The sequence below is a fragment of the Aulonocara sp. 'chitande type north' Nkhata Bay genome, linkage group LG12 (assembly GCF_057382095.1).
Source record: "Aulonocara sp. 'chitande type north' Nkhata Bay isolate Kocher_YH1m ecotype deep benthic linkage group LG12, A_spYH_male_GT1.1, whole genome shotgun sequence".
Lineage (NCBI taxonomy): Eukaryota > Metazoa > Chordata > Actinopteri > Cichliformes > Cichlidae > Aulonocara > Aulonocara sp. 'chitande type north' Nkhata Bay.
In genome coordinates, this window is record NC_141355.1 from 2,925,487 (window position 1) to 2,948,379 (window position 22,893).

Here is a 22,893-nt window from a genome sequence, read left to right on the forward strand (position 1 = left end):
CCTTATCGTGGTGGAGGGGTTTGTGGTAGCGTCTCCCTACCAGGGGAGACCAGACAAAGAGTCATTCAGACCCACTATGAGCAGAGATCAAGGGAATTGTCTGCCTGCCTGGGGTAGGGTTACCGGGGCCCTGTCCTGGAGCCAGGCCCGGGTAGGGTGTGTGTCTGGTAGCAAGCCATTAGTCCGGGTACAGCCTGAAAAAGGGACATGAGCCCACCCTCTTGTAGACCCACCACCCTCAGGGGGCGCATTAGGGGTTGGGTGCAATGTGTTCTGGGCCAGGGGAGGCTAGGGGCAGAGACCCTGGCGGACCGATCCTTGTCTACCAGAACTAGCAATTGTTACATGCAATGTCACCTCTCTGGTGTGGAAGGAGCCTGAGTTAGTGCAGTTGAAAGGTCCCAGCTAGATAAAGTCCACCTCAACCCACGGTGTGGGCTCTGGAACCAGTCTCCTGATACTTTTCAATGCAAAGTATGTTACTAGATTTAAATAAAGATATAAAAAATGCAGTGCAGTTATAAAACATATAAAACATGTAGAAGTGTACCTGGCTCTGGTTGGAGAGCTTCATCAGCTGGCTCATGAAAGCAGTGGGCTGAGAGCTCTGAGAGTCACTCATCTGCTTCATCTTCAGGTAACGCTCTGTGCCAAAAACAATATGACATGAATGTAGGTGATATATAGTAAGAGCAGCATGCACTGCTGCTCACAGATCATTACTCAGTCCTGGGCCTGCTGCAACCTCCGAGAGTACAACACTAAACCCAAATCAAAAGTGACCTCCCGTACTCAGAGCTCAGATAGTGTGATTTAGTTACAGGAGGCAAAGAACTGAGACTTTATTACTCAGTATTAATGCTCAGTCGAGGACTGTAACTCCAGCAACCCTGCTTGAAACCATTTTTTTTTTACCATAGATCAATTCTTTTGATCAACATTTAGAAGAAACTTGGGGGGGGGGGGGGGGGGGGGGATACAGTGTAGGAAGTCAGTGTAGAAAACATGGAGGATCATTTTCATGGTCATCATGGTTTTGTTTTGTTTTTTGAAGGAGTACAGCATCAACTCCTCTAACAAAGCATCTTTACAGCTCATGTGTCAAAATGTTTCCAACACAGCTGAAAGTTGCATGCAAACAGGAAAGATGTGACCCTGACCTGATTTCAACGCTCAAATTTACAGTTTGTTCTGATGGCTTGAGCACATTTTTTGTAACTATTGGCTATTTTTGCAAAACTCTACACACAAATAAGAAAACTCTTCACCCAATCAGCAAAACATTGTAGTTTTCTTGTAAAAGTGAACAACCCTGCTTACAGTTTTTTCTGAATGCTTAAACACTAACTGTGATTCCTGTAGCACAATCTCTAAAACTATTCAGACTTATAGCAAAACCACTCACTGAGTTTGCAAAACTAAAAGCACAAAAACTGCTTTGCACTCAGTTTGCAATTTTGTAACACACACTTTGCAAAACTGTAGGCACAATTCACTGCACAACACTCAATTACCAAATTTCCAACACACTCCTAGCAAAAGTATACACATGTATGGCTATCATTAACACTAATCTGCCAACTGTCTGGCACACTTTCACATGTCAAAACTTTTTTAGATAATTCGTTCACTTTGCAATCAGCCTAAGCACTATAATACAGGTAAGCTGTGTGTGCGGAGTACAATGGAGGGAGCAGAAAGAGTGAGAAGTAGAGGAGGCCGAGGAAGAGGACGTGGAGGTGAAGAAGTAGGATGAAGAGGACGACAAGGACAAGGAGGAGCAAGAGGAAGACGAGGAGGGGGGAGAGGAAGATGAGGAGGGGGGAGAGGAAGGGTAGGAAGAGTAAGAAATAGAATTGCTGATGACATCAGAGCTACAATAGTGGACCATGTAATCAACCGTGGAATGACCCTGAGGGTAGCTGGCCAACGGGTCCAGCCTAACTCGAGCCGCTACACTGGAGCAAGCACCATAAGGACATCTTGAAATGAGAATCGGTTAGTACAGTCACTTCGCACAAAGATTTGTAGCACTGCCGTATGCCAATGAGAAACACACCAATACCATTGATGTAAAAATACTGAAATTGTTACTTTACAGAATTGCTAGATGACCAGATGCTGGGGCAGAGGAAGCATGTTCACTGCAGACCAAGTAACCCATATAGTCATTATGGCGATTGCAAATAATCCTATACTTGGAAATAAACACTTGTGTTTGTTTTGATGTGTTTGAATAAACAGCAGTACTTGAAGTTTGGATCCCTCTATGCTTATGGATCTATGACAGAAGTATGAGCTCAAACTGACATAGCCTACCTTGTGCACAGAGAAAGCAAAAGCCAGATGTGTTTTGTATTCATACCATCAGTGTGCAGTTGGCGCATTGTGTGCTTAGTAGATGATGGCTTGTGTGTACTGTTTGATACGGAAACACCATTTTTACGAAGGTGTGAAGAGTTAATCTAGCTGTGTTTGCTTTTGCAAGAGAACTACAATGTTTTGATGATTGGGTGACAGGTTTTCTTATTTGTGTGAAGAGTTTGGCAAAATTAGCCAATAGTTACAAAAAATGTGCTTACAGTTTTTGCCCGTTGCTTGAACACCGTGAACCCATGCCTAGACTAAAGTAACACAAGTTGAAGCTTTTGTTACCATACCTCAAACACATGTACCCCTACCTTAAACAAAAGCGCTGCTTTGCACCCCAGTTCCAATTATGCAACACACCTACTCCTTTATGCAACACACATGGTCCTGCATGCTACACTCTATTTCATACATAAGACACTTCGCTCACAAAATGAAATTTCAGGGTGCCATTCGGAAAACACATGTATCCAAAATACAAAACACATCGGATAATTGCAACCACTCAAATACACACCTGAAGGCACTTACTTGCAAATCTGAACACCAATTAGCCAACTACAAAAAGCCCTCAGCGTAGCCATTTCAAGAACTTTGCAAGCATGGATGGAGGGAGAGCAAGAGGAAGAGGAAGAGGTAGAGGAGGAGGAGGAGGAGGAGGAAGAGGAGGAGGCCGAAGAGGCCATGCACGGACCCATATTTCTGATGAAATAAGAGCAACTTTGGTGGACCATGTCATCAACCATGGCCTGACTATGAGGGAAGCTGGGCAGAGAGTCCACCCACATCTAAGCCGCTTCACAGTGGCATCTGTAATACGAACATTCCGACTAGAAAACAGGTCTGTCTTCACCTCCATACCTTCTGCTCTACTCAGATGGTTTCATAGCACTGTTCTACAGTATATCACATTACCATATCAAGTGTACGGGGTGCTAATGCTCCTTTTTCAGCCAAAGTGGCTGATTCCTTATATTGAAGTACAGTGTTGTACAGTGGATGACACAGTACATACAGTAAAGTACTGTATGAAAAATAAGCAAACCGATGACAATATGTGGTTGTATTCCTCCAGAATGACCCGAAGACCTTCTGGGGGAGGACGGCAACACCTGTTCACACAACAGCAGGAACTTGCCGTTGTGGACCTAGTGAGGGCAGACAATGCCATCCGTCTCCACCAGCTACGACGGAAAATACTTGCAGACAGGCGAGTGTTCAGCAACATAGACCATGTGAGCATCACCACCATCAGACGCATCTTGGGTAAACACAGCATCACCATGAAGCAACTCTACAGAGTCCCATTCGAGAGGAACAGTGACAGGGTCAAAGGACTTCGAGCTGAATATGTACGGGTACGTGTAACTGTCCCTTACATTTACAATAGAGTATTGGTGAAGTCCAGTAGCAGCTGAATATGTACCATATCAGTACCACATGGATCTATTCTGAGAGCTACACAGGTACCTGTGTGATGGGGTGAGGGTGCTGTATGTGTAGCACTGTAGTACAGTGATATGTTCCCCTTTTTTTCAGAGAATCTTGGCCATGGATGGAGCTGCACAGCCTCATGAATACATTTTCATTGATGAAGCTGGATTCGACCTGAGCAAAACAAGACGACGGGGTCGTAATGTAATTGGCCAAAGGGCAATTGTGCACGTCCCAGGGCAGCGCGGGGGAAACATCACATTATGTGCCGCCATATGCCTTCGAGGGCTTCTGCACCATCATGCAATACTAGGTCCATACAATAGCCAACACATACTCACATTTCTAGATGCTCTCCATGATATAGTTGTACAGAACAGACCAGATCAGCCCAGGTTTGTGGTGATATGGGATCATGTCAGTTTCCATCGGGCTGCTCTGGTCCAGGCCTGGTTCTCCAACCACAATCAACTTGAAGTGGTATGCTTGCCCCCTTACTCACCATTTTTGAACCCTATAGAGGAATTTTTTTTCGGCTTGGAGATGGCGAGTATATGACCGCCAACCACATGCCCGCATGCCTCTTCTGCAGGCAATGGAACAGGCCTGCGGCGACATTCAGGTGACAGCAATCCATGGATGGTTTTGACATGCAAGAGGATATTTTCCCCGGTGCCTAGTGGGAGAGGACATTGCTTGCGATGTTGATGAGGTCCTGTGGCCAGACCCCAACAGACGGCGGGATCCATGAGCCCACTTATGCACAATTGTCATGGTTTTTTGTGTTTACAGTATAGTGTTTTTTCTATTGCAGTATTATTGTGTTGTTGTTGTTTTTTTTTGCTTTATCTGAATTCATGGTACTGCAATGTACACTATTGAGTAGGTCTATTTGCTTTTTTGGTTGTTTGAAAATGTGTCTCCTGTAAATGTGCCTTCTGAATACACAATGGAAATCAAAGACTGCAGTGTTTTATGTACAGCAGACTAGTGTGTTCCCCCTGCTCTGTAAGTGTTTGCATATGATGCAAGTATGTGTCATTTTGTCAACAGAGTTACATTTTGACAAAGGAATGTCAGGTTTTGATAGCAGAGTTTAGGTTTTGGGAGTAGAGTTTCAATTTGGTGCAGATGTGACTGGTATATTTCCCAGTGTTGTGTCATGTTTACTTGTGTGTACAGTTTTGGCACAGAGAGCGGAGTTTTGCAAAATGTGTTCAAGCAGTGGGCAAAAACTGTAAGCAATCAGAAAAAACTGTAACTCTCCACACCTTTGTAAAAATGGTATTTTCGTATCCAACAGTTAACACAAGCCATCACATTAATAAGCACACAATGCACCAACTGCACACTGATGGTATGAATAAAAAACACATCTGGCTTTTGCTTTCTCTGTGCACAAGGTAGGCTATGTCAGTTGGAGCTCATACTGCTGTCATAGATCCATAAGCATAGAGGGATCCAAACTTCAAGTACTGCTGTTTATTCAAACACATCAAAACAAACACAAGTGTTTATTTCCAAGTATAGGATTATTTGCAATCTGGTCTGCAGTGAACATGCTTCCTCTGCCCCAGCATCTGCTCGTCTAGCAATTCTGTAAAGTAACAATTTCAATATTTTTACATCTATGGTATTGTTGTGTTTCTCATTAGCATACGGCAGTGCTACAGATCTTAGTGCAAAGTGACTGTATTCACTGACTCTCATTTCAAGATGTCCTTATGGTGCTTGCTCCAGTGTAGCGGCTCGAGTTAGGCTGGGCCCGTTGGCCAGCTTCCCTCAGGGTCATTCCACGGTTGATTACATGGTCCACTATTGTAGCTCTGATGTCATCAGCAATTCTATTTCTTACTCTTCTTACCCTTCCTCACCCCCCTCCTCATCTTCCTCTCCCCCCTCCTCGTCCTCCTCTTGCTCCTCCTTGTCCTTGTCGTCCTCTTCGTCCTACTTCTTCACCTCCACGTCCTCTTCCTCGGCCTCCTCTACTTCTCACTCTTCCTGCTCCCTCCATTGTACTCCGCACACACAGCTTACCTGTATTATAGTGCTTAGGCTGATTGCAAAGTGAACTAATTATCTAAAGAAGTTTTCACATGTGAAAGTGTGCCAGACAGTTGGCAAAATACTGTAAATAATGGCCGTAAATGTGTACAGTTTTGCTAGGAGTGTGTTGATCATTTGGGAATCGAGTGTAAAGCAGTGAGTTGTGTTTACAGTTCTGCAAAGAGAGTGCTGTGCAGTGGATTGTAGCTACAGGTTTGCAAAGTGTGTGTTACAAAATGGCAAACTGAGTGCAAAGCAGTGTTTGTGCTTTTAGTTTTGCAAACTCAGTGAGTGGTTTTGCTACAAGTATTAATAGTTTTAGAAATTGTGCTGTAAGAATCACAGTTAGGGTTTAAGCATTCAGAAAAAACTGTAAATGGCTTAAACTGGTGGAAGGTTAAATAAGTCACATCATGTACCAGACCTCTGCAGCGTACAGCCTGTGAGGCTCACCTCTGCTGCTCCTGCAGATGAAAGGCAGGAGATCCAGGCAGTCCGTCAGACCCAACTGTGGAAGCTCAGCTGACCAGCCCTGCAATGTTCTGCAGCCCTGTAGCTCCACCTGCTGGTGCACTGCTGCAAACACGTACCAATGGTCACACAAGACAAGAGTTAGTATGAAAAAAATATCTGAAGCCTTGTTAGGTGAGAATTAATGGACAGGGTATGACATTTGATTAAAGCAGAAAACTGAATAATGGTTTTCAATTATATCAAATTGCATCTGGGTAATGTGCAAACACAAATGAAACCTATCTTAGTGCTGATAAGAAAAAAACACTGCTCAGATCTAGTAAGAGGAAATATGGGGGAGTAGTCAACACTGCTAGGAGCTGTTCCTTCCCAAGCCACCCCCCCACACACTGACTGAGCTCTGGGAATCCCCTGCAGTCATCCAGCCCTCCCTGCACACTTTCTTTCTGGAAGCATCCCAGACTTTTCCTGTATAAATTTAATTCTTTGGTTTTATACTAAAGTAAGAATGTGACAGAAAGGCTTTTCTGTGATGCTTTGTGTAAGAACACATGAAAGAGTTATAAAGATTTTCTTTTTTGTGTAGACAGTACAGTTAGAATCAGTTCCTCCATAGTTAGAATAACAGGATGTAATTATTTTTCATAGTTTAATTTTACTGGTGACTATACATCAGTGAAATTTTAACTGTTTACTGTTATTTTACACAAGTATTTTTTGTCGCATTCTTAAAAAAGTAACTATTTTAGCCCCTTGACTGTTTTATCCAATGACTACCTTTTACATGGGTTACTGTCAGCTCAACTGTTTATTTGTTCTTGTAAGCTAGGCTGTCAGCCTGGTGGCCAAACCAGGTTGACTTTTGTTGTGAATTGCCACTAAGTAGATCAAACTGAATGAAGTGGATTCAGCTTTATTTCTGTGTTACACGTGGCCAGCTTAACCTTTACATAATTACTTTTTAGTCATTATTTTAGCTTTTGCAGTTCTTTAATAAAATGCACAGATTACGTTTAGCTGTCCTATTAACCTTAAATTTACTTACTCATCACAGCTGTTTAGCTGTTACAATTATTTAACATTTTTAACTATTTATTCATAATTTATTTGTCTTTCAGTTGCTTGTATGTTATTCTGTTTTAGCTGTGACATTTTGTTTATCTGTTACTTCTAACTAACCTACAATAATTTTAAATATTTACCAGTTTTAGATCAAATCTTTATAGTTTACTGGATAGTTTGCGCTACCTGGGACTATTTTATATTTCATTTTTTATTTTTTTAGTTGTCATTCATTTTTAAATTTGAACACTGTCTAATTATTACACTTCTCTGCTAGCTTTCAAGGCAGTTTGACTTTAACCGTCTGACATTGTGCATATTTTTAAAAAATCTACTTTACTTTGTATTTCTCCTTCATAAAGTAGAGCAAAAATCATCAAAGCAAGGTTGACAAGGCCAACAAAGTATACCAACATACAACAGCTCTTATTAGCAGAGAATAAATTTAAGTTATAGATTTTAAAAGGAGTCATCTTACCCGGGCAAAACAATCGGGCCTGCACCTCTTTGACCACAGGGTGGCTACTAAGGAGCTCAAGGTTCCAACTGAAAAGCAGGTCCTGGGTGACTGGTGAACATTCATTTAGCAGACGGACATGGTGTGATTCCAAAGACATGTTCCAGACATTTAGGTCAGTTATATTTCCAAAGAAAGGCTCTGTAAAATTCCCGCCAAAAGAGTCTTGGTCCTGCCCCAGGATCAGAATCCCATCACCGTAGATATCCCTGGAAGTGTCTGTGTCTGAGCCTGTGTCTTTCCTGTCTCCGTCCACATAGGTAGCCCAGTGGCCACCACTCTGCTGCCATGTGACACAGATTTGATGCCACGCACCATCATTTGGGAAGGATGCCTTGTATGGTAGGTGCTTCCCATGGATGATGAGCGCCAGCAAAATGCGACCCTGCATGTCTGCTTGGCCTCGCAGCTGGAACTCATTGGTAAAGACAGGTGCAGCGTAGGAAAATATGGTCGACACCTCACTCCACCATGGGTCCCACTGAACTCGAACACAAACACTGACAGATGAGAGGGCTGGGAAGGACTTGTTGACGTGTGCAAAGCCGTCACGCGACTCCTTTGGAAACTTTAGAGCTGAGAACTGCAAATCTGAAAGATGAGACCAAAAAGGTGTTTCACGTAAAACAAAACAAAACAAAAATCTGCAGCTTAAAACTGCGTTTTCACTCACACTGCTGGGAGAGCGCCACAGGCTTGGAGGCTACTCTGCTGGAATCCCTGACCCAGACGGAGGAATGAAGTCCAGCCTGCCGAAGCAGCTCCAGAACTTCCTTCTGGTCTGAGGTGATGAGAGAGCTAAACCGCCCTCTGCAGAAGCTGTCGGCCCTAGAGAAGGACAGCGAGTCATTGACCAGCTGGAAAGCCCAGTGTGGTGTCAGATACACCAGTGTTTCTCCTAGAAAGTCAGACATATACATGAAGTTTCATTAAACATGGATAATATAGAGATTTTATTTAGCCTTTAGTGGAGAAGCCAGAATTCTCACCATTTGAGCCCTCTACTCTTTCTGGCACGGCATGTGTCGGCTCACTTTCACATCCCACCTACAGGACAAAGGAAACCAGTTCACCAAAATACCAAATTAAAATAATTTGGATTTCCATGTTTTAAATGTTTGTTTGGGGTTTTTGTTTTTACATAAAAAAGGTAACAACAATGAAAAAATCACACATCAAATAATTTGTATCAATTTAAATCATTATGGAAAAATGAGAAGGTTATTACCTCAAACAGGAAGAGTATGAGTCCAGTAAGCAGGGTTCCCATCATCTCTAAGCCAGTGTAGCGTTCTGCTGTAATAAACCATTCAGGTCACCAGTGCAATTATGAATTATATTTCTGCTAAATCTAGATAAACGCCACTGATTATGAGCATTTAAGCCATAAACATTTCAGATGCTGCTGTGAGCAGTGCATGACAGTGCTGGTGGCAAGCATGTGTCACTCTTCCACAGCTGGTTCGCAAATATTCAATTTTTTCCCAGTTTATGGGAGATGTTAAATCCCTTCTTTCCTCCAACCAGTACAAAAAGTAGTGTGAGGTAATATGGGAACAAGATCCAGCTACACCGGATAATGGAACCCAAATCCAGACGAGTACCGCTAATACCTCAACCACAGTGTTCGATATACCCTGCAGTGCAGTCTGATCTCCTGACTGGGAGAGAGCTGGCGATCCCAGTGCATCTGTCCAACAATCCCAGTCTGTCCTGCCTCCTCTTTGCGACAGACTCAAACTCCTCCCTCTCCTTCTGCCCTCCACCCTGAAACCATCGGGCTTTGTCATGCAAATAGAGCCATTTTTAAAAGAAGCCTATTTACGTAAGCAGTGTCAAGCATTTGCCAGAGAGAGTTCAGCAGCAGCAGCAGGGTGGCAGACATTTTTACTGTATGGGCCTTATTTATGTTTACTACAGAACACTTTGTGTTAAGTGGGGCATCTGTTTCATTATTGTACTTCAAAGTTAGTAAAACATTAGTGCTACTCATGTAATCCACCCACAAAGTTTGTCTTTGTAGACAGATTTCATCAGGTGGCTTCGTGCATCATGTCAGCGAGCTTTTACAAGCATCAAGCATCTCCTCACCTTCACAGTACACTTCCTGCATCAAACAGGCATCTTCTGCTCTGAGGTTTATCCAGTGGCATTGCACTGACTATGTGTCAACAGCAAAAAGGAAGGGCAAGAAACATACACTGCATTTTACAGGTTGTAAGCAAACCACTGGTTAAACTGGAACTTATATAGCACTTTTCTAGTCTTCTTGGCTGCTCAAAGCATATTAAACTACAAGTCACATTCACCCATTCACACTGTGTACTCTTCAAACACTACATTTACTGTACCTGTACAATTAACCTGACACACATGGACTGTTGGAGGCAGCCAGAAGAAAACCAAATGAGTTATTTCTATTGTGTCATCCTGCGAGGTGGTGCTTGTGTAACAAAGGCTGCTAAAATCACTAACCAACAACAAGAAATCCAGCCAGCAGTCGTACATTACAACGACTTTATGTCTGACAGTTTTAAGTACATGGCGTAGTAAAAGTATTTTCCAAAGACTGCGATTATTGTCTTATTCTGCAGTAGTACTGATACTGCAGTAGTACTGTGCTAAAGCTATTTCCTCCAGTCAGGCGCACAGTTGAGGTGAGGTTCTCAAAGATGCAGAAAGTCTGGTTACTCCTGTGTTCATGTGCCTTCCCCTCACAAGAACCTGTAATTCAGTTTGCTAATGCCAAAAAATATCTTTTCATCTAATAGAGTCAACAGCAAGTTCAATCAGAACACACTTCATAATTTTTTTTAACTGATTTACACGACACTGAGTGAAATAAGTATTTTATCCCTGAGCCAGAATTGTCAAGTAGGGCAGTCGTCTACAGCAACTGGTTGGGCTGAGGCGAGGAAGACCAGTGTTGGTCAAGTTACTTGAAAAAAGTAATCAGTAACTAATTACAGATTACTTCCCCCCAAAAGTAATCCCGTTACTTTACTGATTACTTATTTTCAAAAGTAATTAATTACTTAGTTACTTAGTTACTTTTTAAAAACACGATTTACACCCTGAATAGGTGATAAAGTGATAGATCTTTCAGCCCAATTCTACTTTTTCTACATAATCCATCATACAAAATGTAATCAAATGGAAAAGTCTCTTTTTAAAACTTGTTTTATCAGTTTTAATCTTTTCACTTTATGCATCAAGCAAACATTTAATTATCTGCAACATTCTCTGACTGGAAGAAATTAGTTTAACATTTAAACCTATTTTCTGCACATTCCAGCACATAAAATGTTTGGTTTTTTCCGTGTTTACACTCAGTCTTTCAAATAGATGCAAGTAAAACACAGCAGAAAATAAATAAAGTCAAAGACTCAGCGGTCCTGTTGCTCTATTTTCACCTGTAAAGCAGGAGTGGGGCAGGCAGAGGTTTACCCTGGTGCAGGTGTACAGCGGTCAGTGGAAGAATCCGCGAGTTTCTCTGTGAGTTTCCCATTACGTCGTAGCTACTCGGTGCTTGTTGGAAGTTTAGGGTTTTTTCACTGTAAAAAGAAGTTTTCTTCCCACGCACAGCGGACACTAATGTTTTTGTCACTTTTTATGGAATCAAACTCAAAGTAAGGTCAGTACTTCCACGCTTTAAATGCTGCACGCTCATACTCTCTCTGCACTCGATATATGATCCATTGTTGATCTGCACACAGCTGTTGTCACGAACGTCGCACTCGCTTACGTCACTGTCATGAGACATTTTCGCAAAAAATCACGGTTTTAGTAACGCAGCGTTCCTACGGGAAAGTAACAGTAATCTAATTACCGTTTTTGCGATAGTAATCCCTTACTTTACTCGTTACCTGTAACGCGTTACTGCCCATCTCTGAGGAAGACAGAAAAAAAGACAGGCTGTGGAAGACAGCCAGAGATTACTAACAGCTAATGATTAAATGCAGAAAGCACATAGAGAAATGAAAAAGGTGTCGAAGAATTTTACTATTCTAGGCAAGACTGTAGATCTGCACAAGGCTGGAATGATTATTAAATTAGGCAAGGGGCCAGTTGCATTAAGAGACTTGACTGGGCAATACAATGTCAGTAATGAAAATAAATGACTGGACTGCTGTCAACGCTTATAGGGCTGATGCACAATGGCCCTTCAATTGACTTATTAACCCAAAATCCTGTCAGCTCACCAGGCTAATGCCCAGTATGATTCAGTAAAAGGACTAGCTGTTATAGTCCCTGATGATGCATTGCTTTAAATGGAGAGAATCTTGAGGGATGGCTGTTATGAGGAAAGGCAGCCCAGAAACTTTACCAGCAGCACATGCCGACAACAAAGGAGCAGCTAAAGTCCGGTCAAAAATTTCTGGAGGGAGCTGAAGTTTTGAGATGCCAAGTGGCAGCCAAGAAACCGAAATGATGTAGACGGTGTTTGTAAAGAGGAATCGGCTGGAATACCTCCTGAGACAAATCAAATTCACATTTTATTTGTCACATACACAGTCATGCACAGTACGATATGCAGTGAAATGCTTAGACAACTGCTCGTGACCTAAAGAAAAAAAAGAAAAGGCTATGAATAAGATAGGAAATAAATATGAAAAATTAAAAAGGGTAAATTTAACTAGGAAGGAATAAAACAAAATATAAAAATTAAAGTTAAAAATGAAATAACTGTACAACAAAATACACAATACACAGTATAGAACTATATAAGAATGTATGACGAAATATAAATATATATATACACAATAACAGCAGCTGTACAAGTATTAACTGGAAATGAAGAATATAGTGACCAGTGTTGTGCAATCCACATTATGTCTTGTGCAGTGCAAATATGCTTAAAGTGATGAAGTGAAAACAATGTCCAGAAAGTCCAGTGTGTGTGTAAGAACCATATGTGTGGGTCAGGACTGTGTGGTGGTGTGATTGAGAGACCGTATCGCCTGCGGGAAGAAGCTCCTCCTCAGTCTCTCTGTGTTGGTCTTCAGGGAGCGGAATCGCTTTCCTGACCTCAGCAGAGAGAACAGTCTGTTGTTGGGATGGCTGAGGTCCTTCACCATCTTCCTGGCCTTGGTCCAGCACCGCCTGCTGTAGATTGAGTGCAGGTCAGGGAGCTCGGAGCGGATGGTGCGCTCAGCTGACCGCACAACCCTCTGTAGAGCTCGTCTGTCCTGCATGGTGCTGTTCCCGAACCAGGTTAAGATGTTTCCCGCCAGGATGCTCTCTATGGTGCACGAGTAAAAGTTCCTGAGCACCTTGGAGGGCAGTTGGAAGTCTCTCAAGCGTCTGAGGTGGTAGAGACGCTGTCGGGCCTTTTTCACCACGGTGTTGATGTGACAGGACCATGACAGGTCCTGCGTGATGTGAACTCCGAGGTATTTGAAGCTGTCCACTCTCTCCACTGGGCACTCGTTGATGACGGGGGTCTGGTAGTTCCTCTCCTGCTTAGTGCTGAAGTCCACTATCAGCTCCTTTGTCTTACTGACGTTTAGAAGGAGGTTGTTCCTCTGGCACCAGTTCTCCAGATTCCTAATCTCCTTCAGGTAGGCCGTCTCGTTGTTATCAGAGATCAGGCCCACCACGACGGTGTCGTCAGCAAACTTGATGATGGTGGTGGAGCTGGTAGTGGCCACACAGTCATATGTGTACAAAGAGTACAGCAGGGGGCTCAGAACACACCCCTGGGGGGCTCCAGTGCTGAGAGTGGTGGAGGCTGAGACATGTCCGCCCATCCTTACTGCCTGTGGTCTGCCAGTTAGGAAGTTGGAGATCCACTGACACATAGATGAGCTGAGTCCCAGATGCTCCAGCTTGGTGGTGAGTGTGGAGGGAATTATGGTGTTAAATGCAGAGCTGTAGTCTATGAAGAGCATTTTAACATAATTCCCCCTTCTAGTGTCCAAGTGAGTGAGTGATGTGTGGAGGAGATGAGAGATGGCATCGTCTGTGGAACGATTTGGACGGTAAGCGAACTGTAGTGGGTCCAGTGTGTCTGGTAGTGAAGAAATGATGAAGTCTCTGACCAGGCGTTCAAAGCACTTCATCACTACTGAGGTGAGGGCTACAGGGCGATAGTCATTGAGAGAAGCAGGGTGGGGTTTCTTCGGGACAGGAACAATGATGGACTCTTTGAAGCATGTGGGGATCACCGACTGAGATAAAGAGATGTTGAATATCTCAGTGAACACAGGAACTAGCTGGTATGCGCAGTCTCTTAGGATACGACCTGGGATGCCGTCTGGTCCTGCTGCTTTCCTGGTGTTCACTCTCTTGAAGGCTCTCCTTACTTCATGCTCGGAGATGACGAGCACGTTTCCGGTGCTGGCAGTATCTTCCTGTCTGCAGCCGTTAGCGCCGCTAGCACTAGCATCGTTGGAGTCCTTAGCTGCAGCCTCGAAGCGAGCATAGAAAGTGTTCAGCTCGTCTGCCAGAGTCACGGCCGCGTTCGTCATACCGTGAGACGTGTCTAAATCTGGTGACCAACCACAAGTGCCTTACTGCTATATTTGCTAAGAAGTGTTTCTCCACCAAGTACTAACTCATATAATTTTCTTGGGGATCAAATACTCATTTCACTTACTGACATGCAAATCAGTGCATAACTTTTATGTCATGTGTTTTTGGTTTTGGCTGATATTCTCTCTCTCAGTGAAAATGAAACTACCATAAAAGAGACGTCTCATTTCTTTGTAAGTGAAAAACATACAGATTCAGCAGAGGATCAAATAAGTATTTCCTCCACTTGTCACGGTTCTGGGTCAGTTTCTACCCAGTATTTTGAGTTTATTATGTTTTGCTTTAATTTTGCATCAGGGATTGTTTTCTTGTTCTCTTGTTGTGTTAATGATGATGATGATGATTATGATGTTTATTATTAGAGTTTCATGTTTCTGTTTATTTGTGTTTAGGATTTGTTCTTCGGTTGTGTCTGCTTAGTATATGTCTAGTTCCATGTGTCGTTTTCTGTCTCTCTGTGTTGGGTCCGTGTCTCTGAGTTGTGATTCATGTTTCCTGTTTTGTTGTGGAGGTCTTTGTCTTGTGTTGGTGTGTGCAGCTTTGTTCCCCCTGTCTCGTTGGCCCTGGTCTCTCCCAGCTGTGTCTCCCTCCTGTTGCCGATTCCCCCGTTGTTGCCCTGTGTGTGTGGGCCCTGTGTTTTCCCATGCTCGGTGTTGCGTCGTATCCTCAGATTATGCCTGTGTGTTTTCGTGTCAGTGTTTCACGTTCATTGCCATTGCTCCGTTTATGTTTTGTTTTATGCCAGCAATAAAGCTGAGGTTTTGAGTTACAGTTCAGATTTCCGTGACTGTTTTAATGCAGTACTGCCTGAGGGCCTGAAGATCACACGCATCTAATATTGATTTTAAGCCCTGTCCCTTATGCAGAGAGATTTCTCCAGATTCTCACAATCATTTGATGGTGTTATGTACAGTACGTAATGAGATATTCATAATATGTTTGTAGGTGTTTATTTTATTTATGCATTGCACATTGGTGAACCTCTGTCTAACCTTACTTCTGAGGAACTCCCTCTCTCTTTTTGTACCCAATCACGTTGGGAACTGACCAAATTAATTAAAAAAATAATTTTTTCATCTGATTGGCCAATGTCATGTCAATCACAAATTTAACTATCCAATCAGAGAACAGGTGGGTTTGGCTATTGGAGGGGTGCATTATGGAGCTTCAGGTCCTTGAAGGGAATAATGCCCTTTTAGATGCCAGCCCAGCGTTTTCCTTCATCACCACGAAGGAGAACAGTCTGTGGTGGTCTGAGTTTTTGTGGGGGGGTGGGCAGTGTTGTTGAAATGACAGTCTTCATTAGTGAGGATACTTACAAAGCTTTCTCCGTTAACATGTTTTTATTGAATATTTGAAGAACCAGCAAAAAAACCCAGAAACTCTTGTAGAGGACATAAAGTCAGAGATAGAAACAACAAGGAGCAGGTGCATCTAGTACAGGTAGAGCTGCTGCAAAAACCCACAGAGCCCAGCAGCCAGCGCAACAAATTCTGGATCCTTGGCTTTTAGTTAGCAGTTAGCATTAGCAGCACATGTGATGTGAAAGGACCTTTATGCTGCACACTGTGACTCACAGCAATGGTCCCGGGTCAGCCCTGACTTTGTGTTAAACTAATACTAAAGTAATAATGGTATTTCTAACCACTGATATACCACAACTTTATCCTTTCAACAGCTGCTGAAAGTTAGGGGACCTAGCTGCTATCGGATATTTACACAGAGATCTTCCAGCTTCAAACTGTATTACCCTTCCAGGACCTGCAGTTCAAAAAAGCGCCCCTCTGACAGCCAAACCCATCTGTTCTCTGATTGTATAGTTAAATTTGTGATTGACATGACATTGGCCAATCAGATGAAAGAAAAAGAAAAACAGGGTCAAAATTCGTACTTGTAACTTGAAACTTGAGTGCAGAGTTTCACACATATTTTTTGGCTAAGTCCACACACAAATTCTTTTTGCACATACAAATCCTGATTTACAAGAACAAAACTGATTTACAAGTACAAAATATTTATGACCACAATTTGAGCCCATATTCACAGGCATGTGTAAAACTGTGGGAATAAGAATTGGCACCTTCACGTCTGAGGCCATGATTTTCAGGAGGAAAGGATGGAATTCCCACTCCAGGTCAAGGACGAGTAGATATCTTTAAGTATCTCAGAGTTTGTTATGGTAAAGAGAGATAAGCAAAGCTGATGATTCACTGGTTCCTACCTTTACCTGTGGTAATTAGATCACAGATACGTGCTTTCTCCAAAGGATGGTTAGAGATAGGAGGAGGAATTCAGTCATTCGAGAAGGAGCTCCTGGTCGTCCTCATTGAAGGGTCCCAGCTGAGGTGGTTATGGCATGTCCTACTGGGAGGAGGCTCCAGAGCAGATCAAGGCCCAGGATAGACCCTGGTAAAAATCAAGAAAGAATTGGACTGTAAAGGCACTCTCTCAGAAAGACTTTGTACTAATTTTCAGTGACTATTCCCCAGATTTAAACCATGATAGGAAAACACTGACCATAAAACAATAGAGCCACCTGATCCCCTCAATGTAGGGGTCAAATATTGCACTGGTTCATGTGTAGCTACTAATTGCTTCGTGATGTAATTTAACTGAACATTTATTAATGATATTAAAAAACTTAGAGTGGTGCCTCTGAGTCAAGTTCTGAAGCTTATTTTTGAAATCTAAGTAGAGTTTGACATGTTTATTTGCATATATTTTCCTGCTGAATGTCTCTTTCAGACCACATCTTATAGTGCAATTTCACAAGGTTAAAAAAGTAAAAAATACTAGAATACCCAAGCTTTACAAAAAGGCAGGAAAGAAGCAAACTTATATTCCTCTAGTTATAGTGTAGCAAATTCCTAGTAAACTGGCAGCTGGCGAAAACAGAGAGTGGGTCAGCTGCAACCCAGCAAACTGGGTCATAAAACCAGTGGCAGTCTACAGAAATGCAGAGCAAGAGATACTAAGGCATATCTTTGTGCATCCCAGAGCAATACCACATGATAAAAGCAACCCTGACCTACTTTACAACAATAAAAGATTATTTTTAACAAAAAGACAAAATCACACTTAACCTTTCAAATATATATTCTCCTACCATATGTGCAGACATAATTGCAACCTATCTGGAGGCTGGAGTGAGAGCACTTAGTGTGTTTGTGCATACAGAGTGTTTTCTTTACACTATGAGCTCAGTGTGTAAATAGTTGTTCACAGCTCGTTTTACCAGAGCCAAATCAACACAATAGTGCAAGAAATTGCACTTCAAAAGAGAAGCATTCAGGAAAGGGCTATTTGGGTTCTGCTTTAGTAAAGCCACATAAATCTAACGTCATACCGCGTGACTGTCTCTAAGAGCTGAACCCCAGTTTTTGGGTTTTTCCAAGTTACTTTTTTCCTGAAGCCAACAACATCTCTAGTCAGAGCGCTCTTCATCAACAGGCCAGCAGAGGCTCACAAAAGAGGCCCGGACTAATTGACCTCCTCCCACTGCTCACTCTTTCCTCCACTGTAACTTTGCTGCTGCTGCCCCCAGTGCATTTCCATGACAACCCACAGAATGTAAGAGAGGTATGGAAACGCCAAACACTTGGTGGAAGCACAACGTCACACACAAAAGGCCAACGACCTACATATGGAGCGAAGATGAAGGCTGTTCCCAGAAGAACAGGCCCAGCAGAGGAAGGACAGAAATGCTGTGACAACCCCCTCAAGCTCCTTCTGTTTTAATCTCATCCACCTGCTCTGGGATGAAGATGACTCCAGACTGTAAACCTGCACCTCGTAAGAGAAATTAGTGAAAATAGAGCAGGCTGTGAAGGGAAGACCCTTTTACGAATAAACAAAAGAGAGCTCTGTTTGTACTTTATGGTGCTTCTATTCAAATGAAACAGCAGAAACGTAGTGTGGAACAGCACAAGCCCACATGTAAGGCTCAGGCGACACATATTCGTAAATCTGCAGACTGAAGATGGCGGAATTTTCTATAGTAAACACTTCTGGCTGGTTAGTAGCCATGTTTGTCTGGGCTAATCTGGCAACGGCAGATAGCCTTTATGGCCACCTACTGGCTATCAATCAGACACACTACTGATGAGCAGCAGCAGGGGTCACGCCGTCGCCACGGAGACTGTCTTTAAAAGCAGCCATATAAATGATAGAGGGTGTTGGCAAGATACAAAAAGAATGACAGAGGCAGAGAGGAATGAGCGACTCTGGAGTTAGTTGTGTTGTCTTTGGACTGAAATGGACTTCAGCTCACAGGGGACAGTGCTGAGCTGTACCAACCTCTATCCACCCAGAACAAGAAAGTGAGCTGCACACTGGTAACATCAGTTTGCCAAAATGAAACATTAGTATTTACTTTCATCTTGCATCTGAGAAATAGTGTTAGAACATGACTGTTCTGAGCAATCGCAACTTAGAACAGTTGTGATTGCTTAGAATTACAACTGTTTGGAAGTTGGCTTTGTAGGCCAACTTCCAAAAGTAGGAACCAAATACACACTAACATAAACCTAAAAATAAATCGAAAATCATTCCAAATCAAAACTTTGCATTTAACCTTCTCAATAAAGTTGCAGTGAATGAACAATTACCAGTTAATCTAACCCCACATCTTTGGGCTCTGAGATGAATCACCCAGAAAGAATCCACAGAGACACGGGCAGAACATGCAGTGTCCGCACAGAAAGAACCAGAGCTAATTATTGCACCACCACCACAACCACAGTTTTCTGTCATTTCATAAAGTCTAGCAGATAATAACATGAAGCTTTCGTATATAAATGTTGACACTTTGTGACTCAGACCAGAACAGACTGTTACCACCCTGGACGTTAGATTTTGGGGAAATAGATGTGACACTGGTCATTCTGGGGGACATAACCTAACCATTACTGCCCTGGCTTATGAAGCTATTTCCATCAGCTACACAAGTTGTAGATTATGGAAGTTGTTGACAAGTTGCTGTGTACCACATAACTTTTTGTGAGACTCACAATCAACAGTTTGCTGAGAGGGACGAGAAATAGGCTGAGGAAGCTGATGAAGGGAACAACTATGAACATTTTTAACACACTGGAGAAATCATGCATACTCTTCAAGGATATGACCTCATAATCATTGCAAAAACAAATAAATAAAAATAAATAAATGCTTCTGAAAAAAACCTTTAACTGAAACACCTTTTATTGTGTTGCCAAAGACAGCCATCAGTTTATTTTACTAACCTGTATAGTTATATGTTCATTATGTTAACCACATGCCATATTTTTTGGACCAGAAGGCACATTAAGCAAAACAAAACAGTCAGATAAGTCAAACTTTACTCAGCTCATTCTTCTTGCTTCCTGCTCTACCATTGATTCATTATTGCTGAATTCTCTGGCAGCTGCTCTATTCCCATGTTGTTGCAGTATATTAATGACTAACCTCGTATTCAATGTTCCCTCTAAGCTGCGCACTGCTGGCACGGTCTCTGCGCACAGAAAATCTGTGTTGTGCACAAAAAAAATCTCACCTGAATTGAAATTAAGATTAAAACTTTAACAATTCTGTTCTGCATGTTAGTCAGTGACTGGCTGCTCCAGTATGGGATCAGAACGATGCCACCTTATCCCACAGTCCAGCCAATGATGCAATTCACATTCATATATACGCAGCTGATCAACGTCGTTGACAGGCTATGACAGCGTCCTTATGTGCCGACACCGGTGTTTTAGCGAGCAAAGCGGCTGATGAGGAGTGAAGCCACGTTAATGACAACGTGTACAACCACTGGAGATGTGAGCAGGACAGACGGAACAACTGACGGACAAAGTGTGGACTTTATACCAGTTTTTAAATTGTGTTGATCGGCCACGTAAAACCAGAGTTATGATAAAAATATCTGCAATGTTTGGTTTTCTTCCTGAATACTGTCGTTGTTTATATTTACTGCAGGAAGAAACGGTAAAAACGGCGTTTTAAGATAAGATAAGATAAGAAGAGGTTTATTTATCTCGAGGGAAATTCTTTTGTCATACACATGCTCAGTGCAGCAAGAGAGGCAGAGGAACAGAGTAATAAGATATACAATATGTACAATAGAATACAAGTATACAGTAATATACAGTAGGATAGTGCAAATTATAAGATCAAATAACTGTAACGAGGAACAATATAACTGTATCCTGAGAAATAATAAATAGCTTAGCTTAGCTATCAGTGCAGGTGATTCTAAAGTGACATAGTATTGTCCAAATGGATAAAAGAGTAGCAGCATATGATGGGGAGATGAAACAAACATTCAATGAAAAACTGTTGGTGCACGGTCTGAATGACAGAATAGCTTTGTTATTAATCCTCAGGAAAATCACCTACAGAGTGAGGAGGAGTTGTACAGTTTTATTGCCACCGGCACAAAGGATTTCCTGTGGCGGTCAGTTCTGCATTTCGGGGCAATGAGTCTTTTGCTGCGTGTGCTCTGATGGTTCATCATGGAGGCGTGCATGTGGTGGGCGGGGTTGTCCATGATACAAAGAAGCTTTTTTAGCATTCTCCTCACAGACACCTCCTCTAGGTCCAGTCTGACACCCAGGACAGAACCAGCCTTTTTAATCGGTTTGTTCAGCCTGTTGGCATCGGCTGTCTTCACCCCACTGCCCCAGCACACAGCTGCAAAGAACACAACACTCTTTACCACAGAGTGATAAACATGGTCAGCATTTTCCTACAAACATTAAAGGACCTGAGCCGCCTCAGTAGGAAAAGCCGACTCTGCCCTTTTTTAAAGACAGCGTTGGTATTCTTGGTCCAGTCCAGTTTACAGTCCAAGTGTACCCCCAGGTACCAGTAGTCCTCCAGGATCTCTACATCAGCCCCTCTGATGGTGACAGGGGGAGGAGGAGGAGCCTGCTTCCTAAAGTCCATGATCAGTTCCTTTGTCTTTGTGATGTTAAGTTGTAGATGGTTTAGCTCACACCACTCAACAAAGCTGTCCACCACACTCCTGCACTCCTCCTCCTCCTGTCCGTCTGATACAGCCCACAATGGCAGAGTCATCAGAGAGTTTCTGCAGATGGCATGACTGAAACTTGGACCTGAAGTCAGACGTGTGATAGGACCGTCCCCTGTGGCGCCCCCGTGCTGCTCAGTCAAAGTCAAAGTCAAAGTCAACTTTATTTGTCAATTCTGCCACATGTACAGGACATACAGAGAATAGAAATTTCGTTACTCTCAAACCCTAGATGAAATAGCAATGAACATTTAAATATAAGAGAGTGATTAAAAAATGCAAATAAAATAATTAAAAAGTAAAAATTTAAATAAATACAATACAAATTAACAAGAAAGCTATACAATATACAATATACAATATTCAGGTAAGGGTAAATGACATTGAGTGTAAACCAGGCAGAGTAGTGCAAATAGGCAAATAGTGCAAATGGAGATTTAGTAATGTACAGTAAGAGATAGTATAAGGATGCGCAGGATGTTGTCCGAGCGGCAGCTCTTCAACCGAACATGCTGTGGTCAACTTGTTAAGTAGTCTGTGATGCAAGCTACCAGTGGGGCATCCACCTGCATTTCTGTGAGCTTATTCCCCAGCAGTGATGGTCTGATCGTGTTAAAAGCACTAGAGAAGTCAAAGAACATGACCCTCACAGTGCTCCCAACAATGTCCAGGTGAGAATAAGCCTGGTCCAGCAGGTAGATGATGGCATCCTCCACACCGATACAGGGTTGATAAGCAAACTGTAGGGGGTCCAGCCAAGGCTCCACCAGCAGACGCAGATGTCTCAGGATGAGTCTCTCCAGCGTCTTCATGACATGTGAAGTCAGAGCCACTGGCCTGCAGTCACTGGGGGTCGACGGGTTAATCTTTTTAGGGACAGGAACCAGGCAGGATGTCTTCCAGAGTGATGGGACCCTCTGCAGTTTCAGACTCATGTTGAAGATCCGATGCAGAACTCCAGACAGCTGCGAAGCACAGCACCTGAGGGCCCTGGGACTGACACCGTCAGGGCCAGCAGCTTTACTGGAGTGGAGTCTGCCCAATTCTTGATGTCATCTTCTGAGAAGGACAGGGTGAGACAGGCTGAGGGGGCAGGAGAGGGGGGAGGAGAATGGAGTAGATGGAGAAGATGAGAAGAGCTGGGTGTGGAGACAGGAGACGCAGGGCAGTCGAACCTATTGAAGTGTAGATTTAGGTTGTTTGCACTTTCGATGTCCCCATCCATCCCAACACCTCTCTTTTGTTTCAGGCCAGTAATGGCCAACATTCCATTCCACACCTCCCTGGTGTTGTTTTCCAGCCTCCTCCTGTAGGACTCTTTTCCCCCTGCAATCATGGCTTTCAGCTCCTTCTGCACCGTTTTCAACTGATCTCTGTCACCGTTCCTGAAAGCTCTTTTTTTCTTGTTCAGAGTCGCTTTGATGTTCTTGGTTACCCATGGTTTATTATT

General features: G+C 42.8%; 2 protein-coding genes across 3 annotated transcripts in view; one reads left to right on the top strand and one right to left on the bottom strand.

The window, feature by feature from the left end:
• The window catches only part of adgrd2 (adhesion G protein-coupled receptor D2), a 56,866-nt gene extending 47,383 nt beyond the window's left edge, over positions 1-9,483 (bottom strand). For both annotated transcript variants that reach the window (XM_086313197.1, XM_086313196.1), the window contains exons 1-6: positions 9,132-9,483; positions 8,893-8,950; positions 8,577-8,801; positions 7,865-8,494; positions 6,304-6,426; positions 551-645 (exon numbers count right to left, since the gene is read on the bottom strand). In XM_086313197.1, the coding sequence (XP_086169323.1) occupies positions 551-645; positions 6,304-6,426; positions 7,865-8,494; positions 8,577-8,801; positions 8,893-8,950; positions 9,132-9,176 (1,176 nt within the window). In that variant the 5' untranslated portion in view covers positions 9,177-9,483. The remainder of the gene's footprint in view (positions 1-550; positions 646-6,303; positions 6,427-7,864; positions 8,495-8,576; positions 8,802-8,892; positions 8,951-9,131) is intronic.
• Positions 3,126-4,362, top strand: LOC147316670 (uncharacterized). The gene is made up of 2 exons (XM_086312813.1): positions 3,126-3,728; positions 3,910-4,362. Exons 1-2 carry the CDS (start codon positions 3,126-3,128, stop codon positions 4,360-4,362), a joined length of 1,056 nt encoding a protein of 351 aa, XP_086168939.1.
• Positions 9,484-22,893: the final 13,410 nt, after the last annotated feature.

Coding starts and splice junctions, on each gene's coding strand:
- LOC147316670 (XM_086312813.1), top strand. CDS start 3,126: ATGAGGGAAGCTGGGCAGAGAGTCCACCCACATCTAAGCCGCTTCACA. Junction 3,729..3,909: donor TTCGAGCTGAATATGTACGG/GTACGTGTAACT, acceptor CCTTTTTTTCAG/AGAATCTTGGCCATGGATGG.